The sequence below is a fragment of the Oncorhynchus tshawytscha genome, linkage group LG02 (assembly GCF_018296145.1).
Source record: "Oncorhynchus tshawytscha isolate Ot180627B linkage group LG02, Otsh_v2.0, whole genome shotgun sequence".
NCBI lineage: Eukaryota > Metazoa > Chordata > Actinopteri > Salmoniformes > Salmonidae > Oncorhynchus > Oncorhynchus tshawytscha.
The window spans coordinates 61,716,327-61,739,321 of NC_056430.1; the positions used below are offsets into that span (position 1 = coordinate 61,716,327).

The window sequence follows — 22,995 nt, forward strand, 5'->3', positions numbered from 1 at the left end:
TGGAAGACCCAGATTTACCTCTACTGCAGAGGATAAGTTAGAGTTACCAGCCTCAGAAATTGCAGCCCAAATAAATGCTTCACAGAGTTCAAGTAAGACACACATCTCAACATCAACTGTTCAGAGGAGACTGTGTGAATTAGGTCTTCATGGTCAAATTGCTGCAAAGAAACCACTACTAAAGGACACCAATAAGAAGAAGAGACTTGCTTGGGCCAAGAAACACGAGCAATGGGCATTAGGCTGGTGGAAATGTTTGGTTCCAACTGCCGTGTCAATGTGAGACGCGGTGTGTGTGAATGCATGATCTCCGCATGTGTATTTTCCACCATAAAGCATGGAGGAGGAGGTGTTATGGTATGGAGGTGCTTTTCTGTTGACACTGCCAGTGATTTATTTAGAATTCAAGGCACACTTAACCAGCATGGCTACCACAGCAGTCTGCAGTGATTTGCCATCCCATCTGGTTTGGGCTTAGTGGGACTATCATTTGTTTTTCCAACAGGACAATGACCCAACACACCTCCAGGCTCTGTAAGGGTTATTTTGCCAAGAAGGAAAGAGATGGAGTGCTCCATTAGATGACCTGGCCTCCACAATCCCTTGACATCAACAAAATTGAGATGGTTTGGGATGAGTCGTACCGCAGAGTGACAGAAAATCAGCCAACAAGTGCTCAGCATATGTGGGAACTCCTTCAAGACCATTGGAAAATTATTCCAGGTGAAGCTGGTTGAGAGAATGCCAAGAGTGTGCAAAGCTGTCATCAAGGCAAAGGGTGGCTATTTGAGAATCTGAAATGTAAAATATATTTAGATTTGTTTAACACTTTTTTGGTTACTACATGATTCCATATGTGTTATTTCATAGTTTTGATGTCTTCACTATTATTCTACAATGTAGAAAATAGTCAAAATAAAGAAAAACCCTTGAACGAATAGGTGTTCTAAAACTTTGGACCGGTAGTGTACATCCCCCTGTTCATCTGCCTCAGTGTGTTTAAATAAAGCTAAATAAACACTTGGGCTGCTTTATTCCCCTCTAACCGGGGGCGGCGTCAGTCACAATCCAGTTAAATACATAGACCCAGGTCACTCTCTTTCATGATCCTTTGTCTCACCGGATTTGTGACTTTGCTGACACCACTAGAGTACTAGAGCCCACAGAGACCACACAGGGTACTTTCCACACTGCCCACCTGCTGTCCAGTAGAGCATGGCCCCGGGGTCTCCAGTGAACTACTACAATTGTCACGCCATGATCTGTTTTACCTGTCCTTGTGCTTGCCCCCCCCCCCCAGGTGTCGCCCATCTTCCCTACTTATCCCCTGGGTATATATACCTGTGTTTTCTGTCTGCCTGTGCCAGTTCGTCTTATTTGTTCAAGTCAACCAGTGTTTTGTCTCAGCTCCTGCTTTTCCTCAGTCTCTCTTTTTCTCCTCCTCCTGGTTTTGACCCTTGCCTGTCCTGACTTTGAGTCTGCCTTCCGTCCGGTGCCCTTGCCCCTACTCTGGATTACCGACCTCTGCCTGACCTGACCCTGGGCCTGTCTGCCATTCTGTACCTTGGACCCTCTACTCTGGATTATCGACCCCTGCCTGCCTTGACCTGTCGTTTGCCTGCCCCTGTTGTTGCAATAAACATTGTTACTTCAACACAGTCTGCACTTGGGTCTTACCTGAAACCTGATAACAATGTGGATTATACCCCCTCTCTGGATCCCCACGCCTGCTGACGATGCATTATGGACCCAATGGCCCCTCTCCTCCACCTATGTGATGATACTCAGCACCAGGTGGGGCCAAATCCCCAGCAACCCAGCGCGTGGATTGTTCTTCTATGTTGGAGAACCAGGGAGTTGCAGCGTTGTGGACGTCACTGCATATGTCATGAGTACAGGAAGCTTGTTTAGCCCGTATTGAGCAGAATATACAGTATTTTTCACATTATGCCACAGAAGACCAGATCCCGGGCTTCTACAGAACCACTGGTATTCCACTACCTCTCCCACTTTTCATCCCCATGTTCATCTTCCTTAGTGTGTTTAAATAAAGTTCCTGTATGTGTTAACTCTTGGGCTGCTTTATTCCCCTCTAACCGAGGGCGGCGTCAGTGAGTCACAATCCAGTAAAATACGTAGAGCTGGGTCAAGGGGTGTGAATACTTTCTGAAGGCACTGTACACACGCACACACACACACACACACACACACACACACACACACACACACACACACACACACACACACACACACACACACACACACAGGTGTGACACATGCATACACACACACATTTCATTTTCCAAGGTATGTTAAACCAAATCAAACCATCTGAATAATTGACCCCAGTGCACTACTCCCTTGTAACTGTTGTCAATCTCAGAGGACAATCTCTGCATCACTTAATACCTAGTTTTACCTCCACTGTATTCACATCCTACCATACCTTTGTCTGTACATTATACCTTGAAGCTATTTTATCGCCCCCAGAAACCTCCTTTTACTCTCTGTTCCAGACATTCTAGACGACCAATTCTTATTGCTTTTAGCCGTACCCTTATCCTACTCCTCCTCTGTTCCTCTGGCAATGTAGAGGTGAATCCAGGCCCTGCAGTGCCTAGCTCCACTCCTATTCCCCAGGCGCTCTCTTTTGATGACTTCTGTAACTGTAAATGCCTTGGTTTCATGCATGTTAACATTAGAAGCCTCCTCCCTAAGTTTGTTCTATTCACTGCTTTAGCACACTCTGCCAACCCGGATGTTCTAGCTGTGTCTGAATCCTCGCTTAGGAAGACCACCAAAAATTCTGAAATTTTCATCCCAAACTACAACATTTTCAGACAAGATAGAACTGCCAAAGGGGCCGGTGTTGCAATCTACTGCAAAGATAGCCTGCAGAGTTCTGTCCTACTATCCAGGTCTGTACCCAAACAATTTGAACTTCTACTTTTAAAAATCCACTTCTCTAAAAACAAGTCTCTCACCGTTGCCGCCTGCCATAGACCACCCTCTGCCCCCAGCTGTGCTCTGGACACCATATGTGAACTGATTGCCCCCCATCTATCTTCAGAGCTTGTGCTGCTAGGCGACCTAAACTGGAACATGCTTAACACCCCAGCCATCCTACAATCTAAGCTTGATGCCCTCAATCTCACACAAATTATCAATGAACCTACCAGGTACCTCCCCAAAGCCTTAAACACGGGCACCCTCATAGATATCATCCTAACCAACTTGCCCTCTAAATACACCTCTGCTGTCTTCAACCAAGATCTCAGCGATCACTGCCTCTTTGCCTGCATCCGGAATGGGTCAGCGGTCAAACGACCTCCACTCATCACTGTCAAACGCTCCCTGAAACACTTCAGCGAGCAGGCCTTTCTAATCGACCTGGCTGGGGTATCCTGGAAGGATATTGATCTCATCCTGTCAGTAGAGGATGCCTAGGTATTTTTTTTAAATGCCTTCCTAACCATCTTAAATAAGCATTCCCCATTCAAGAAATTTAGAACCAGGAACAGATATAGCCCTTGGTTCTCCAAAGACCTGACTGCCCTTAACCAACACAAAAACATCCTATGGCGTTCTGCATTAGCATCGAACAGCCCCCGTGATATGCAGCTGTTCAGGGAAGCTAGAAACCATTATACACAGGAAGTGAGAAAAGCCAAGGCTAGCTTTTTCAAGCAGAAATTTGCTTCCTGCAACACTAACTCAAAAAATGTTCTGGGACACTGGAGAATATGGAGAATAAGAACACCTCCTCCCAGCTGCCCACTGCACTGAAGATAGGAAACACTGTCACCACTGATAAATCCACCATAATTGAGAATTTCAATAAGCATTTTTCTACGGCTGGCCATGCTTTCCACCTGGGTACTCTTACCTCGGTCAACAGCACTGCACCCCCCACAGCAACTCGCCCAAGCCTTCCCCATTTCTCCTTCTCCCAAATCCAGTCAGCTGATGTTCTGAAAGAGCTGCAAAATCTGGACCCCTACAAATCAGCCAGGCTAGACAATCTGGACCCTTTCTTTCTAAAAATGATCTGCCAAAATTGTTGCCACCCCTATTACTAGCCTGTTCAACCTCTCTTTCGTGTCGTCTGAGATTCCCAAAGATTGGAAAGCAGCTGCGGTCATCCCCCTCTTCAAAGGGGGGGACACTCTTGACACAAACTGCTACAGACCTAGCCACGCTCAAGGTCCTAAACGATATCTTAACCGCCATCGATAAGAAACATTACTGTGCAGCCGTATTCATTGATCTGGCCAAGGCTTTCGACTCTGTCAATCACCACATCCTCATCGGCAGACTCGACAGCCTTGGTTTCTCAAATGATTGCCTCGCCTGGTTCACCAACTACTTCTCTGATAGAGTTCAGTGTGTCAAATCGGAGGGTCTGCTGTCCGGACCTCTGGCAGTCTCTATGGGGGTGCCACAGGGTTCAATTCTTGGACCGACTCTCTTCTCTGTATACATCAATGTTGTCGCTCTTGCTGCTGGTGAGTCTCTGATCTATCTCTACGCAGACGACACCATTCTGTGTACTTCTGGTCCTTCTTTGGACCCTGTGTTAACAACCCTCCAGGCAAGCTTCAATGCCATACAACTCTCCTTCCGTGGCCTCCAATTGCTCTTAAATACAAGTAAAACTAAATGCATGCTCTTCAACCGATCGCTGCCTGCACCTGCCGGCCTGTCCAACATCACTACTCTGGACGGCTCTGACTTACGTGGACAACCACAAATACCTAGGTGTCTGGTTAGACTTTAAACTCTCCTTCCAGACCCACATCAAACATCTCCAATCCAAAGTTAAATCTAGAATTGGCTTCCTATTTCGCAACAAAGCATCCTTCACTCATGCTGCCAAACATACCCTTGTAAAACTGACCATCCTACCAATCCTCGACTTCGGCGATGTCATTTACAAAATAGCCTCGAATACCCTACTCAACAAATTGGATGCAGTCTATCACAGTGCAATCCGTTTTGTCACCAAAGCCCCATACACTACCCACCACTGTGACCTGTACGCCCTCGTTGGCTGGCCCTCGCTTCATACTCATCGCCAAACCCACTGGTTCCATGTCATCTACAAGACCCTGCTAGGTAAAGTACCCCCTTATCTCAGCTCGCTGGTCACCATAGCATCTCCCACCTGTAGCACACGCTCCAGCAGGTATATCTCTCTAGTCACCCCCAAAACCAATTATTTCTTTGGCCGCCTTCCAGTTCTCTGCTGCCAATGACTGGAACGAACTACAAAAATCTCTGAAACTGGAAAAACGTATCTCCCTCACTAGCTTTAAGCACCAACTGTCAGAGCAGCTCACAGATTACTGCACCTGTACATAGCCCACCTATAATTTAGCCCAAACAACTACCTCTTTCCCAACTGTATTTATTTTATTTATTTATTTATTTAGCTCCTTTGCACCCCATTATTTTTATTTCTACTTTGCACATTCTTCCACTGCAAATCTACCATTCCAGTGTTTTACTTGCTATATTGTATTTACTTTGCCACCATGGCCTTTTTTTTGCCTTTACCTACCTTATCTCACCTCATTTGCTCACATCATATGTAGACTTGTTTATACTGTATTATTGACTGTATGTTTGTTTGACTCCATGTGTAACTCTGTGTCGTTGTATCTGTCGAACTGCTTTGCTTTATCTTGGCCAGGTCGCAATTGTAAATGAGAACTTGTTCTCAACTTGCCTACCTGGTTAAATAAAGGTGAAAAAAAATATTTTAAGAATATTAAAAAATATATAAAAAAATTAATGGAAGCAATACGGCAACATTTCACCAGCCAATGAGAAGGCAAAAGGTATTACCATAATGCAAAGGTCTATCCTATCATCTCAGATTTACTTCCTGGAGTGCCTAGGGTGTAGGGGCTAGGGGTTGTTTTGGGATTTAGAAGAGTATGGCTACATTCTGAATGACGCAACGCGGAGTGCCTGGATACAGCCCTTAGCCGTGGTATATTTGCCATATACCCCAAACCCCCGAGGGGCCTTATTGCTATTATAAATTGGTTGCCAACATAATTAAACCAGTAAAAAGTACAAAAAATTGTATACCCATGGTATATGGTCTGATATTCCACGGCTTTCAGCCAATCAGCATTCAGGGTTCAAACTACCTGGTTTATAATATAAAATAAATAATGTAGTAAAAAAAACGGTGTATATTTATATAGTAATAACTGTTTTATTTTGGTAGACTGTAGTAATTACTGTAACGTTTTTGCAGACTGTAGTAATTACTGTAGTGTTTTTGTGGACATTACTGTAGTATTTACTATAGTGTTTGAGGTTTGAGGTAGTTCAGAGCTTCTGCTCTTTTCTATAACCTGTAGGGAACACAATATATGGTCTATACATTTATACAATTCCAGCCATTGCAATGAGCCCAACCTCTTATAGCTCCTCTCACCAGCCTCCACTGGTATATGCACATTAAATACTGTAGTATATACTTGAGTAATTACTGTAGTGTTTTTTGCAGACTGTAGTGTTTTTGTGGACATTACTGTAGCATTTACTGTAGCGTTTTTGCAGTCTGTAGTATACTGTAGTATTTACTATATTATTCTACACTATACTACAAAATTCTATAGTAAGTACTACATATGATCGAGGGATACTACAGTGTGTAGTATAGTATTCTACAGTATACTACAGTTTACTACAGAATTCTAAAGTAAGTACTGTAGTATTCTATACTACACTGTAGTATGTTACACTTCAGGAGAAGGGTAGAGAATCTGAACGTAACCATTGATTGAAGCATCCAACAGATTTTGGCTCCCTCTACTGTATTTGGCCATAACATGCTATTTATTTATTTATTTATTTTATTCAATTTGGCAAGTCAGAATAAATTGTTATTTACAATGACGGCCTACCCCGGCCCAACCCTCACCTAACGACGATGGGCCAATTGTGCGCCACCCTATGGGACTCCCGATCACGGCCGGTTGTTATACAGCCCGGGATCGAACCAGAGTCTGCAGTGGCGCCTTAGACTACTGCGTCCCTCGGGAGCCGATTGCTGTGGTATTGTAATCATTTGTAGAACCCCCACTTTGTTTTTTGTTAACTGTTTAAAAAACGAATAATATAATTCACCGATATATATAAAGCAAAGTGTAAAACATATTTTCTAGCTACGTTGATGTCAAACTAAAAGTATTACTAATAACATGGTGACACAATGCAATAATATTATAGTACAATGCAAGAGTAGGATACCATGCAATGTCATGTCAGTACGTGCTAGGTCATTTTACACCAAAATGTAATATATGAGATCATATAAATTGCAGTGGTGTAAAGTACTTAAGGAAAAATACTTTAAAGTACTACTTAAGTAGTTTTTTGGGGGGTATCTGTACTTTACTATTCATATTTTTTTACAAATTTTACTTTTACTCCAATATATTCCTACAGAATTCATTTTCTATTAAGATATCTTTACTTTTATTCAGTTTGACAATATTTGTACTTTTCCCACCGCTGCTTAAAATGTAATCTGGACAGTTGTGAATGGCAAATTAATGTAACATATATGTTGACCACTAGGTGGTGATAGAAGCCACCTATTGTAGTTTGGACCATGGTTCGTTGTGCCTTCTATGTGTAAGAAATTGAACTTCAGTTTATTGGCAATAGAAAAAATATATTTTCATTGTCAATAAGGCTGAAACAGCGGTAATGTGATAAAATGACCTTAATTGAAAACTATCTACAGCTGCTCTACACCGCCTGGTACGGCAACTGCACCGCCCATAACAGCAGGGCTCTCCAGAGGGTGGTGCAGTTTGCACAACGCATTACCGGGGGCACACTACCTGCCCTCCAGGACACCTACAGCACCCGATGTCCTAGGAAGGCCAAAAAGATCCTCAAGGACAACAACCACCCGAGCCACTGCCTGTTCACCCTGTATCATCCAGAAGGTGAGGTCAGTACAGGTGCATCAAAGTTGGGACTGAGAGACTGAAAAATAGCTTATATCTCAAGACCATCAGATTAAACAGCCATCACTAACACAGTGAGACTGCTGCCTATATATAGACTTGAAATCATTTGCCACTTTAATAAATGGAACACTAGTCACTTTAATAATGCCACTTTAATAATGTTTACATATCTTGCATTACTCATCTCATATGTATATACTGTATTTTATACCATCTATTGCATCTTGCCTATGCCGCTCTGTCATTGCTCATTCATATATTTATATGTACAGTATATATTCTTATTCCATTCCTTTACTCAGATTTGTGTGTATTAGGTCGTTTTTGTGGAATTGTTAGATTACTTGTTAGATATTGCTGCACTGTCGGGAACTAAAAGCACAAGCATTTCGCTACACTCACAATAATATCTGTTAACCATGTGTATGTGACCAATACAATTTGATTTGATATATTTTTTCTTTATTTTTTTCTCATTACATATTGTGTCAGTGAACAACAGATGTGTTTGGCAAATAATTGATGATGGTGCGATGAAAAATATGTTGAATTCCAGTAACTTCAGCTGTTATGAATGCACAATAATCATGATTGAGGTATTCAGGTTACTCACTAGTTCATACATTGTCTACATTAGGTATCATTAACCCTGTGTCCACATCTTCATAATATACCAGCACTACTTGAAAATGTAAATAGGAGGCACATATCTATGATAAGTACAGGCCAAATTGTGATGTAAATGTAAAGTACTGAAAGTGACCTTATTGTGCAAAACAGTAGAAATAGGGAAACACATACATCCTAATTTCGTATAGCCAAATAGTCCACTGCTAGCTTTGGACATCCCTAAAAATTCTATAAGATCTGCAGTCCTTCGGGTCTGACGTCATCGTTTCCGCAAGCCCCCCCTCTCCACTTCCAGAGTCGGCGGCGTTGGCTTCTACCTACAGAATCCAACATGGAGTAACCAGAGATGGGGCTCGTACGGGGCCATCCTCACCGACATCAACGCACGATTTTAATTACCGCATTTAGGCATGGGGCGCGACGGGATTAAATCGGTGAAGGTATTCCAAAGGGATTTACTCTCTCGTGGATGCGCTCGAATAATTGTAGTAAAGTGCTGAGAGACGAAGAAGAGAAGCGAGAAATAACGCAAACAAACGGAAAAAAACACTCGGAAAACTAAACTACGGCTGTTAGTGTGTGATCGAGGGGTTTGACGAGAAGGGAAAGATAAAATGAAGACACCACATTACGTACCCTCGGCGGGATATTATTGTAGGTGAAACGAAAAAATGACCGAGGAAACACACCCAGATGAGTGAGTAGCCTATAACGTTAGCTACTTCACAAAAGTAGTCTTAATTCTTATTTTGCATGTTATAAATTCTCGAATTATACCCATGTTATGCATGTCTGTTGATGGGATACTGAGATGGATGAGGAGAGTGGACCTAAAGTTTTTCCCCCCGAAGTTGAGAATGCTTTGTTACAATGTAACGTTAGTGGACAGAGGAGCGAGATGGTTAGGCCCCCTCGCCCTCCTGAACGACTACAGCCTTGAAAGAGGGGGGGACGAGGGGAGGGGTTGGATCGGAAACATTTTGTAAAGGGTTTACAGTGAATAGTTTCAACTGCACTTCATATCACCATTTGCCATGCAAATAACACGGTAGAATGTATAACAACATTGTATGTTGACCACAATGTAGATTATGTGGGTGCACGGTCACGGAAAAGTAGCTTTCGTTTGCATTGTTGGCGCTGTTGGCTAGAAAGTCTTTCTTTGTGGGGGACTGATATGCCATATCCGCCATTTCTTTTCGTGAATCGCTCTAATTTGCATACTGTCCTTCATTCATAAAAATACCAACCGCTAAGGCCGAGAGGGTGCGCGCCGCGTTGATAGAGTTTACACGAATATTTCATAGTTTTCTGAGTACGATCAAATATGAATGTCTAGTTGGAAAGATAATCCAGTTGATTCAGTCCAGTGCCGAATGATAGTCAACATTTCCGTCCTAAACTGTTTTATTTTCTTAAGTACCTTGTGCGTTACGTTAGGCTTTTTGGTTGGTTGTTACATTTTTTTCTCCCTCTATTTCTGGGGGTCAACCCATTTTCACACATGCCATTTTCTCGTGTACAAGTTCATTCCATCTTACTTATAGGCATACACACTTTTGCTTTTCAAAATAGATATCCTATTGTAGCCTACATATAGCTTCCTCAGTGAAGGAAGGAGGACCATCCTATTAATTGAATTTCATAAAAATAGTGAAACATTAAAAAATATATATTTTTTAGATAAAACTATAGGTACTAAATATTTTCACGTTTCACCAAATAATAGGGATGGACATTTGCCATTTTTTTTATTACTTTGAGTACTTGCATGATTGTTTTTCCAGTACTCAAATTAAGAAAAAAATATTTTTAGAACATTTATCTATATGCCACCAATGCATAATTTATCATAACCATTACAAATAACACATCCTAATTGCTAAAATAACCCAGTCAATAAAAAAGTGCAATTTTAAAAGTAATTAATTGAAAAAGTAATTTCACATGGTTATATTTTATCGTGGAACACATTCTTTAAAAAGTTAGTAGCCTCCGCAGTGGTGTTTGCTTGTAGAATCATATGGCTGTGCAATGGCATAGCCTTGTTTTTTCTCTGATTTTTTTTTTTTAATTATTTTTTACCAGGCTCAATTTTGCGAGTTGAAAGACCATTTTTTTAGTGTTACAAACTCAAATCTGTCTTTTTTTCAATATACATGCATTCGATTTAGTTGGCCTAGGCTTAATGATTCTGATGAAAATATGCCATTTCTATTTATCAATCTGTTCATATTTTCAGTGTGGAACCTGTCGCTGTTTAGGGGGGTTATAGCATAGGCTAACCAATTCTAAATGGCACTAGCAGTTCGCAAAGTAGTGTTGTCATAAACCCCGCCTATTTCTACAATTTCTCCTCTTAATATTTTATTTAAACCTAACCCTAACAACACTGCTAACATTATGCCTAACCTTAAATTAAGCCTGAAAAGCAAGTTTTTGTTTTAATAATGTTTTACCGTATAGCCAATTTTGACTTTGTGGTTGTGGTAACTAGTCACAACTGCAAAGTAGCCTGAGTGGAAATTAGACTGGACGCAATTATTCCAAAACAGCAGCTTGTTGTTGGAACACGTATTTCCTTCAGTCAACCAGTCCATTTTGAATTTGTGATAAAACTATCGTCATTTGGCATGGAATGTAGCTTGTATATCCCATCAGTTAGATATGTTTTTTTATAGGCATTTGTATTTCTAAAGACCTAGCACAAGGTTGTGTGTGGCACACAGCATGCATGTGTAGAGGGAGCGGTCAGAAACGCAATTGAGTGAGAGACCGTGGGAAAGGGAATTTAGGGAGAACCGTTTGGTACATTTGATTATTTATTTTTTTGTAATTTAGCAGACATTCTTATCCAGAGCGACTTAGTAGGCCTACATCATTTTTTATACTGGTCCCCTGCGTGAATCGAACCGATAATGTTAGCATTGCAAGCACCATGCTCTACCAACTGAGCCACACGGGACCGATTTGTTTAGTTTTTGTTGTGCCCCTGCAAATGCATATGTACAAAAGGAACACGAGTCAAAGCAAATTAACGTTGTCTTCAAAGATGACCGAGTTTTGACCAAATCTTTTTTTACAGTATTTGAAAAACGTGATCTCCGATTAAAGATAGGTTTGATGTAAGTTCGAGTACTCGATTACTCATACCCATTCCTACCAAATAACTGATTAAAACACACTGTTTGCAATGGTCTGCAGTAGCCTCAACAGCACCCTCTAGAGTAGCACCATGGTGTAGCCGGAGAACAGCTAGCTTCCATCCTCCTCTGGGTACATTGACTTCAATACAAAACCTAGGAGGCTCATGGCTCTCACAATCTTACATAGAAGAGTTGGACAAATAGAGAAATCATTGATGCCTACCCAGAATGCACTGTTTCTGGTGAAGTTGTTCTTCCATTACATGTTTTCCAAAGATGATTTATTCAAGTATGTGTTGATGACCAAAAATGTAATTTTTTTTACAGTAACCCTAACCATAGCTATATCTTGTAACTTTTCTTCTTAGTTTACCTTTCACTTACTTAGCTAATGTAGCCAATTTAGGCAGTATTGAATGTGTCACTTTTGATTACTCCATTTTGTCTCTCAACCTGTGCACCCACGGTATAAACTTTAATTTGTAGGCAAAGTTGTAGCAACCTCATGATGGGTATAAATTAAATGATCATGTAGTAGCCAAAACCTATTGATGTTACACTGAGCTGGGTGAATGGAATATGAATGACAGTCATCCATGCTGTAAGTTGAATTCTGAGAAAAGTGGGACGCTTTTTGCCTTTCTGTCTTTTGTAACCTCTTTCGATGTCTCCAACATATTAGCCCAACAAATTATACTAATGATACAACCAATGATACAATAGTCATCCCTAATATTAAACGGCACTGACCACCACTGGCCTACACGTTCTATAAGGCATATCTTTTTGGGTGTAGAGTACACTTTGGATGTTTGGCAATAAAGGTTCTGTTGCTCATAGCTTTATGTCCTTCATCCTGCGTGTAGAGATTTGGCAATAACCCATGACCTGAAGGAGTAGGCTATCTTTTCTTCTAATGATTTATGGTACACTCACACCCCTATAGGTAAACACATGACTCAGATGGTAATGTAAAAGGAAATATAATAGTTTGCGCTTGTGAAATGTTTATCCGAACTGAAAGTGCTAAAAGAAGCAGGTTACTTCAATCCATAACCGTTGGCGTTGACATTTCTTAAGCATTTGAACGTGATTGAAAGGTGGGAATGTTGGAACAAAAGTCGTCTTGACAACGTTTCATGTGTGCACAAAAGGATGCGTGGGATGCTCAAGTTCTCGAATGATATCACAAGTTTTAGTACCCTCAAGCAAAGAGTAGTTACACAACAGTGTTCCTGCAAATTCCAGCTACATACAGTACACAACTGTTAAAGACTGTTTTATTATATGTATCCAAATGGCTAATAGTGGTCCAGTTTTATTGGTCTAAGTGCAATAAAACTCAGCTGTACTATTCTAGGCAGCAAGTTTGTGAGGTGTTGCCTTGCCTTGCATTCCCCCAATCCATGTGCACGTCCCCCCCACCCATCCTGTTTCCGGAGGTTGGGTTGGCTAGTTGTATTGATCAGAGTAATGACGCCCCAGAACCGGCAAACTCTGAGCTGTCAATAATGCCACTGAGAGGAGAAAATGACATTGAGGAAAGGTCACCACAACTCTCCCCAGCTTCCCAGCCCCATTACTGCCCTGGATCGATTTCATATCAACCCTCCCCTTCCATGAGCTGGGCCGGCGGGGTTCAGCTCAACAACGGCAAAATGAAGCAGAGACGAGATGAAACTATTGGAGCCAAATAATTGCTGTTAGTGGTGTAATTTTTCCCTCTACAGAAACGTTGTTTGAACGTCAACAAAGAGAGACAATAAGCCTATGGCAATGAGGTATATCACCAATGACATGAAGCTTGTCATTACATGAATAATACTGCACTAGTCTGCACAGTCTCTTTAATTCTAAGGTCTCGATCCTGACTTAAACTGCTCCAAACTTTAAGGGACTCAGACGTGGTCAACCTGTACACTACAAAAACCATTGGGGCTTTTTGCCTAGTGGTTGGGAAGTCACGGGGCAGAGATGGTGTTTGCCATTTGGGCTATAGGCCATGTGACATGTGTAATGGAAGATGGATTTCCTTTACTTCAGTTCAATAGTGGCATCGCACGGGTCCACATTCTGTCTCTATCGACTTCGCCACACAGACCCGCTCACGTTTCGGATATCTGTCGACAGGGGAGCGCATGTGAAAGCACCGCACAAGGTCACAGTGTCCCCCCCGTTTGGTTGACTTGGTTAAAGACCATAGTCCCTCTCTTTGTGACGGCTAGGGAACTCATTCGCAATGTTTGGCAGTGACCAAGTGAAACAACATCTGCTCCATCTCTCTTCTGATAGGGAAACGGAGATCTGACCATTTTGTATGGGGATGATGTCATAAGCATGTGTGGAGTTTTCATTTGTTTTCTCCTGTGTCCGTGGACCACCTGAGGCAACAGTGTGCTCGAACGGCTAAACCTGTACGTCCAGCCGATGGGCCTTTGGCGTAATGTTTGCTTTAGCAGCGTCACCCATTGCTGGTGAACGGTTTGACATCATGACTAGTTTAGCAGATATTAGATTTGGGCATGTAAAAGGAAGTTCATTTTACTGTCGCAAAGAACTAGTTGTATTCCTCGTTTTTCCTTTGCCAATGTACAGTACATTTGCCCCAATGGAGGTTTAAAAAGACTCCCAAAAAAATCACACACGACAAAAACTCAAGACGCTTCTGTTGGAAGTGTAGTCTACAACGCAAACTTATGCAGTAGGAAATGGTCACTAACATACTCTGTCTTGATGCCCCATTGAGGACCAATCAAAACTACCAACAGGTTTCTTAGCTAATAGATTATTGGATCTTATGTGATTGTGTGCGTGTTGTGTGTTTTGGGGGTTTATAAGCAGGCGAGGTAAGATTAAGCCAAGCCTTATCACATCGTTTTCTTATCGGCGAAAGGGTGCAGAGGTTGGAACAATTTGAGCAGATTATTGTTTTATTTTTTACCCCTGTGAGGCAGTTTGTTTTATTCTATTTATTTTGGCAGTAGGTTTGGCAATGTGGTTATGGAACAGCTGCTCAAGTAACATTTACGTACAGAAATGTAACCCTCTTTCTGTATGCAACATTTAAAAGTGCCGTCGAACTACAGTACCAGTCAAGTTTGGACACCTACTTATTCAAGGGTTTTGCTTTTATTTGTACTATTTTTCCGCATTGTAGAATAATCGGGAAGACATCAAAGCTATGAAGTAACATATATGGAATCATGTAGTAAAGAAGTATCTCCTGTTCTGTAGTGGTGGTGGTGTGTGTCTGGAGTATATTAATAAAGTGTGTTGTTGCACTCAGTCTGTAGTGCCACCACTAGGCATGTGGTCTGTAGCCACAGATTACATGCCTCTCATTTTCTGTCCAATTTCAGCTGCCAGCCATACTGTGACATCTTCATTCTGAATTTGGTATACCTTCCATATAAAGGTCCCCGTAAATACTAGAGCATACTATACCAATCGGAGATGTGTAGGAAGAGGAATGTTGGATAGTAAAGGGGAGAAATTGCGGAGTAGATATTGGAGAACAGTTGACGTGGGGTCACACATGCATATGTATTTATGTTAAGAATAAAAAGATGAACACTGCGTTTTATTATAGATGTAGTTCGCCAACCTTATGCCCAGTCCACTGTGTGTGTGTGTGTGTGTGTGTGTGTGTGTGTGTGTACACAAACAAACACTACCGTTCAAAAGTTTGGGGTAACTTAAAAATGTCCTTGTTTTTGAAAGAAAAACACTTTTTTTGTCCATTTAAAATAACATCAAATTGATCAGAACTACAGTGTTGACATTGTTAATGTTGTAAATGACTATTGTAGCTGGAAATGGCTGATAAAAATTTTTTTTGAATATCTACAGAGGCCCATTATCAGTAACCATCACTTCTGTGTTCCAATGTTACGTTGTTAGCTAATCCATGTTTATGATTTTAAAAGGCTTATTGATCATTAGAAAACCCTTTTGCAATTATGTTAGCACCGCTGACAACTGTTGTTCTGATTAATGAAGCAATAAAACTGTCCTTTAGACTAGTTGAGTATCTGGAGCATCAGAATTTCTGGGTTCGATTACAAGCTCAAAATGGCCAGAAACAAAGCACTTTCTTCAAAAACTCGTCTACTCTTGTTCTGAGAAATGAAGGCCATTCCATGTGAGAAATTGCCAAGAAACTGAAGATCTCATACAATTTTGTGTACTACTCCCTTCACAGAACAGCGCAAATTGGTCTAAACAGAATAGAAAGAGGAGTGGGAGGCCCCGGTGCACAACTGAGCAAGAGGACAAGTACATTAGTGTCTAGTTTGAGAAACACATGCCACAAGTCCTCAACTGGCAGCTTCATTAAATAGTACCCGCAAAACACCTGTCTCAACGTCAATCGTGAAGAGGCGACTGCGGAATGCTGGTCTTCTAGGCAGAGTTGCAAAGAAAAAGCCACATCTCAGACTGGCCAATAAAAAGAAAAGATTAAGATGGGCAAAATAACACAGACACTGGACAGAGGAACTCTGCCTAGAAGGCCAGCATCTCAGAGTTGCCTCTTCACAGTTGATGTTGAGACTGGTGTTTTGCTGGTGTTTTCTCTCTTTGCTTATTTGAGCTGTTCTTGCCATAATATGGACTTAGTGCTATTCGGCAAAAGACCATTTTCTGTATACCACCCCTACCTTGTCATAACACAACTGATTGGCTCAAAAGCATTAATTAAGAAGGAAAGAAATTCCACAAAGTAACTTTTAACAAGGCACACCTGCTAATTGAAATTAAATTCATTCCAGGTGACAACCTCATGAAGCTGGTTGAGATAATGCCAAGCGTGTGCAAAGCTGTCATCAAGGCAAACGGTGACTATTTTGAAGAATCTCAAATCTAAATATATTTTATGTTTAACACTTTTTTTTGGGTTACTACATGATTCCATATTTGTTATTTCATAGTTTTGATGTCTTCACTATTATTCTACAATGTAGAAAATTGTAAAAAATAAAGAAAAACCCTTGAATGAGTAGGTGTGTCCAAACTTGACTTACCAGCCCAATTTTTTCCCGCGCCAACAGGAAAACCCAGCACGAACGCACTCTTCCTCTTCCAATCTGAGCCATATTAACAGCACTCTGACCTAATGAGAATGGGTGGGCACCAAGGGTGGTCAATCATACACTACATGGCCAAAAGTATGTGGTCACCCCTTCAAGTTAGTAGATTCTGCTGTTTCAGCCACACCTGTTCCTCAGTGGTGTATACAATTGAGCATGCAGCCATGCAATCTCCATAGACAAACACTGACAGTAGAATGGTCCGTACTGAAGAGCCCAGGGACTTTCAGCGTGGCACTGTCATAGGATGCCACCCTTCCAACAAGTCAGTTCGTAAAATTTCTGCCCTGCTAGAGCTGCGCCAGTCAGCTGTAATTATTGTTATTGTGAAGTGGAAACGCCTAGGAGCAACAACGGCTCAGACGTGAAGTGGTAAGCCACACAAGCTCACAGAACGGGGCTGAAGTGGTGAAGCGCGTAACGCGTTAAAATCGTCTGTCTTCAGTTGCCACACTCACTACCGAGTTCCAAAATGCCTCTGGAATCAATGTCGGCACAAGAATTGTTCGTCATAAAATGTGTTTCTATGGCCGAGCAGCCGCACACAAGCCTAAGAACACCATGCGCAATGCCAAGCATCAGCTTGTAAAGCTTGCCACATTTGGACTCTGGAGCCGTGGAAACGTGTTCTCTGGAGTGATGAATCACGCTTCACCATCTGGCACTCCGACGGACAAATCTGGGTTTGGCGGATGCCAGAAGAACGCCACCTGCCCCAATGCATAGTGCCAAGTATAAAGTTTGGTGGAGGAGGAATAATGTTCTGGGGCTGTTTTTCATGGTTCGGGCTAGGCCTCTTAGTTCCAGTGAAGGGAAATCTTAACGCTACAGCATACAATGACTTTCTAGATGATTCTGTGCTTTCAACTTTATAGCAGCAGTTTGAGGAAGGCCCTTTCCTGTTTCAGCATGACATAGCCCCGATGCACAAAGTGAGGTCCGTACAGAAATGGTTTGTCGCGATCGTTGTGGAAGAACGTGTCTGGCCTGCACAGAGCCCTGACCTCAACTCCATCAAACACCTTTAGGATGAATTGGAACTCTGATTGCGAGCCAAGCCTAATTGCCCAACATCAGTGTGCCGACCTCACTAATGCTTTTGTGGCTGAATGGAAGCGAATACCCGCAGCAATGTTCCAACATCTAGGGGAAAGCCTTCCCAGAAAAGTGGAGGCTGTTATAGCAGCAAAGGGGGTACCAACTCCATATTAATGCCCATGATTCTGGAATGAAATGTGTTTCAGGTTGGGCTAGTGCCCCTCCTCGAACCGCCCCTAACTGAAATGAATTGGGAGGGGCATGAATAGACAGCACGGCTAAGCGGAGGAGAGTGTGTCTGAATAGGGTCAGACTAATGCATTTGGGGCACCTACACTAAGCCAAAAATAATACTTTTTTTAGGGAAAACAAAAACAATGTGGGGGGGGGCAACTTCATGCATTTCAGCACATTTTGCCATGGGGCAGAGAGGGAAATGTACATTTTTGAAGCAGATTTTCTGTAACTCTCCACATTTTGCCGTAGCATATGAACACGTCATAAGCAATCTGGGGGGCCTCCGACTTCCAAGGGAATCGAACTGTTGAATATTGGGGGGGGGACATTAACATACAATAACTCTGTTAATTTCAGTGGGACTGGCCTATTTTGGGTTAGAATATGAATGTGTAGGCCTTAACCCTAATTGTTTGATAGAATCATTTGTCCCTATCGAAAATCAACCCATCATGTACAGTTGTCTATAAACTTCTGAGCCTTGATGGACCCATTGCTGCTTTGCTTTGTCTGGTTCATCAAGTAACAGAACAGCCTCTTCTCTACACCTCAAACGCAAGGAAAGTATCCCATGACTTTAACGTTGTTAGTTGCCAGCTCCTTGTACAAAATCCTCATCTGATGGCCTGTGATAGAGACATGAGAGCTTGGAGGGGAAACTGATGAGCCTTCCTGAATGGGAGCTGCCAGAGAGGGAAAAAGGGAGAGCGAGAGGAGAGAAAAAAAAAGGACTATCGATCACCTATGTTCCTATATTCTGAGCCGTGGATGACATCACCCCAGGTCTTTTACACCTACCTGTGGGTTGGGTTTGGACATTGTAAACCTTTGACCTCCTTTTATGAGCCTGACAAAGTTAAGACACCCGGCGCACACTCCTGATAAGGAGTCCAGTCAGAGCTGAGTAATATTCAACCCACACATTCTTTAGACCTGCACGCTAGCGAGAGCCATGACATGTACATGTTCTTTGCTCGCTGCTGTACACAATGTGCGCAAACCTTTTGCTGATAGGCGAGTTGTTCCAGTTGCTTCAAATTCCTTTTGGACTCCTGTGTGTGAGAATAAGCTGGTTTGGAATGGATGGAACCCCCCTGTTGTGTTTGGGTAGTGGTGGGCTTCTTAGGCCATGTTTCTCCCCTCACCCCTCCTTGACGGATGAGGATGGAGTGTGCTGTGTGCCACTGCCGGCGAATGCGGAATGGCTGCCGGGAGATGACTCATGCTCAACTCACACACACACACACACACTCTACACTCTCTCGCTCCGTCTCTCTCTCGCACACACACACACACACACACACGCACCATCTGCTTGTCAAGGAGACTGAATCATACTGTACGTGGGGAAGCACTTCTGAGCCAACAGCCTGGAAGTCAGGCACGGCCGCTGCTGCTTCCACCATGGTCAGGCTGGTGATTGGGATGTTGTGTCGTCTCGCACACCGCGACCGTCTGCCGATGGAGACCATGAGGAATTTGTGACCGTGGCCACGGCATGTAGGAGAGATGTCCGATTATAAAAGGCAAGCCGCCCGGGTTTTGTATTTCTGCTGCTTCCCTGGTTTCTGTTAGCCGTGTCTTTTCTGTGTCTACTCTGCAATGTCCTCCTCCTCGCTCATATTCTGTGTGGCTGTTGCTGGAGGGGCTGCTGCTCGTGACTACTGCGTGGTTAGGATAAGGTTTTGTTTTGGCTGTGGCGGAGTAGGTTAGATGAGCGGAGCAATGCTGCCACCTTTTACAGAGGAGAGCTGGTGTTTCGGTAACGCCGGGGGACTCTCTCGTGCTCGCAGGTCTTTAGATGTGTAATCATAGAGTACATTCGCTGGCACTCTGCGAGATTGTTCTGAATCATCCATGTGGGCTCCGTGTTCATGGATCTCGGGGAGACGGATCGTCAGCCTTGTTTGCAAAGACTGGCTTTATTCAGCCATTTCTTCCTTCCTTTACCCGGTTTATTGGTCAAAACTCTAAATGAATATTCATTGTGTTTGGAAGTGCCGCCAGGTTATCTGGGATAATCATAGTGTGTGTGTGTGGTGTGTGTGTGTGTGTGTGTGTGTGTGAGACAGAGAGAAGATGTGGGAGAGAGAGAGGGGTGACCTCTGCAGTGGGAGAGAAATTACTCCCCCTCTTTAGTATGTACTATCATGGCCGCTACATTCCAGGGGTGTCAACAAAACCCGAGCTTATCGCGCTCTGGGGGTGGGTGGGCTGTGGAGTCATCATCTCTCATATGATCTCAAATACTGCCTGTCTGTCAGGATTTGACAAAACCGTTTCCATGTCTAGTGACTCACACCCAAGTCATATGCACCTGTGTATTTGTCTGGGATTTTATATATAAAGGATTGCTGCTGATGAATTCATTTGTAGCCCTTTTGCAGTTATGCTTTTAGCCAGGTGTCCTTATTGCTCTGGTGTGCATTTCTCATGTGTCTTGGCATGGTAGGTACATGTCTCTGAGTTGGGCCTAGCTTGTCTGAGGGTGTATGTGTGGGAGTGTTAGTGGAGGTGTACCATCACCCATGCTCTCTTCAAATGCCAGCTGGACAGTTAGTTTACCATATTAAAAGCCATGGGCACATAGACATCTTTCAACTGCTATGGGGTACTGTCATGCACATAATTGTGCTGTACCCATGGTATGGCAATGCTGATTCTTACATGACTAGACTTGCCTCAGTATCCCCTTTTGAATGTCCCCGTTGACTAGAAAGACAAATGGAATGAATTGGACTTGTTTATTTACGGGTGTCCTGGGTGTGCATGACGAGTAGTGCAAGGGTGAGATTAGGGAAGTGACCGTTTGGGGGAAAAAAACAATGGAGATTTAGACGGCCATGACTTTTTTGTAAAGCTGCGTCTTTGTGTTCTTCATATCTGGTGTCGGGCAGCCGCTTGAATAACTGATATTTGGTACCTTTTTCAGCAGCTTGACAATATCATTCTAAATACTATGTCATGCAAAGCCATACCACTGCTAATGGGCGTTCTTCTTTAAAAGCTGTGTTAATTGGTGCTAGTTTGTGTCCGTTCAAATATGGCAGAAGGTGAGGGGGTGATGCAGAGTCCGTTCGCGGACCAATTTCACAGCGCAGATGTACGTGTGACTCATCATTTTCAGGTTGTTTTTTTTTGTTCACAAAAATGGGTTTAGTCCTGTGGCTGAATGCAAATATGTAGGTTTCATTTATATCAACCATTTTGTTTTGTTTGCACTGCAAAGCAGATTCACGATTGTGACCTCATGTCACCTCATGTTTCAGCATGATAATCCACAACCCCATGTTGCAAGGATCTGTACACAATTCCTGGAAGCTGAAAATGTCCCAGCTATTCCATGTCCTGCATAGTCTCCAGACATGTCACCCATTGAGCATGTTTGGGATGCTCTGGATTGACGTGTATGACAGCGTGTTCCAGTTCCCGACCAATATCCAGCAACTTCGCACAGCCATTGAAGAGGAGTGAGACAGCATTCCACAACAGCCTGATGAACTCTATGCAAAGTAGATGTGTCGTGCTGCATGAGGCAAATAGTGGTCACACCAGATGTTCACTGGTTTTCTGATCCACTCCCCTACTTTGAATTTTTATTTTATTTTTAAGAATACAATATCTGTTACCAACAGATGCATATCTGTATTCCAGGTCATGTGAAATCCATAGATTAGGGTCTAATTAATTTATTTCAGTTGACTGATTTCCTTATATGAACTATAACTCAGTAAAAATCTTTGAAATTGTTGCATTTATATTTTTGTTAAAATATAAACACGACATGCAACAGTTTTTGTGAGTTACAATTCATATAAGGAAATCAAGTCAATTTAATTACATTTTTTAGGCCCTAATCTATGGATTAAACATTAATCGTCAGGGGTGCTGCCATGGGTGGGCCTGGGAGGGCATAGGACCCACCACTTTTGAACCAAGCCTGTCAGAATTAGTTTCCCCCACAAAAGGGCTTTATTACAGACAGAAATACTCATCAGCTTCATCTGCTGTCCGGGTGGCTGGACACAGACGATCCCGCAGGTGAAGAAGTCTAATGTGGAGGTCCTGGGTTAGCGTGGTTACAAGTGGTCTGTGGTTGTGAAGCCGGTTGGACATACTGCCAAATTCTCTAAAACAACGTTGGAGGCGGCTTATGGTAGAGAAATGAATATTCAATTCTCTACCAGCTCTGGTGGACATTCCTGCAGTCAGTATGCCAATTGTATGTTCTCTAAATTTGAGACATCTGTGGTGTTGTGTGACAAAACTGCACATTTTAGAGTGGCCTTTTTATTGTCCCCAGCGCAAGGGGCACCTGTGTAATGATCATGCTGTTTAATCCGCTTCTTGATATGCCACAGTTGCCAGATGGATGGATTATCTTGGCAAAGGAGAAATGATCACATAACAGCAACGTAAACAAATTCCACTCATTCCAGGTTTTTCTTTATTTTCACTATTTTCTACATTGTAGAATAATAGTGAAGACATCAAAACTATGAAATGACACATGAAATCACGTAGTAACCAAAAAAGTGTTAACCAAATCAAAATATATTTGAGATTCTTCAAAGTAGCCACCCTTTGCCTTGATGACAGCTTTGCACACTCTTGGCTTTCTCTCAACCAGCTTCATGAGGTCGTCACCTGGAATGCATTTCAATTAACAGGTGTGCCTTGTTAAAAGTTTAATTTGGGGAATTTCTTTCCTTAATGCGTTTGAGACAATTAGTCGTGATAAGATAGGAGTGGTATACAGAAGACAGCCCTATTTGATATAATATGGACTTGGTCTTATATCAAAAACAGCTCAAATAAGCAAAGAGAAATTACAGTCCATCGTCACTTTAAGGCATG

General features: G+C 42.4%; 1 protein-coding gene across 4 annotated transcripts in view; it reads left to right on the forward strand.

Annotated features, from left to right (window-relative positions):
• The first annotated feature begins 8,909 nt into the window (after positions 1-8,909).
• LOC112265346 (sprouty-related, EVH1 domain-containing protein 2) overlaps positions 8,910-22,995 on the forward strand; it is a 33,649-nt gene continuing 19,563 nt past the window's right edge. For 2 of the 4 annotated variants that reach the window (XM_024442550.2, XM_024442559.2), the window contains exon 1: positions 8,912-9,327. In XM_024442550.2, coding sequence (XP_024298318.1) covers positions 9,302-9,327 — 26 coding nt within the window. In that variant the 5' untranslated portion in view covers positions 8,912-9,301. Of the gene's footprint in view, positions 9,328-22,995 lie in introns of all 4 variants that reach the window. The other 2 variants (XM_024442544.2, XM_024442569.2) reach the window with 2 other exon arrangements.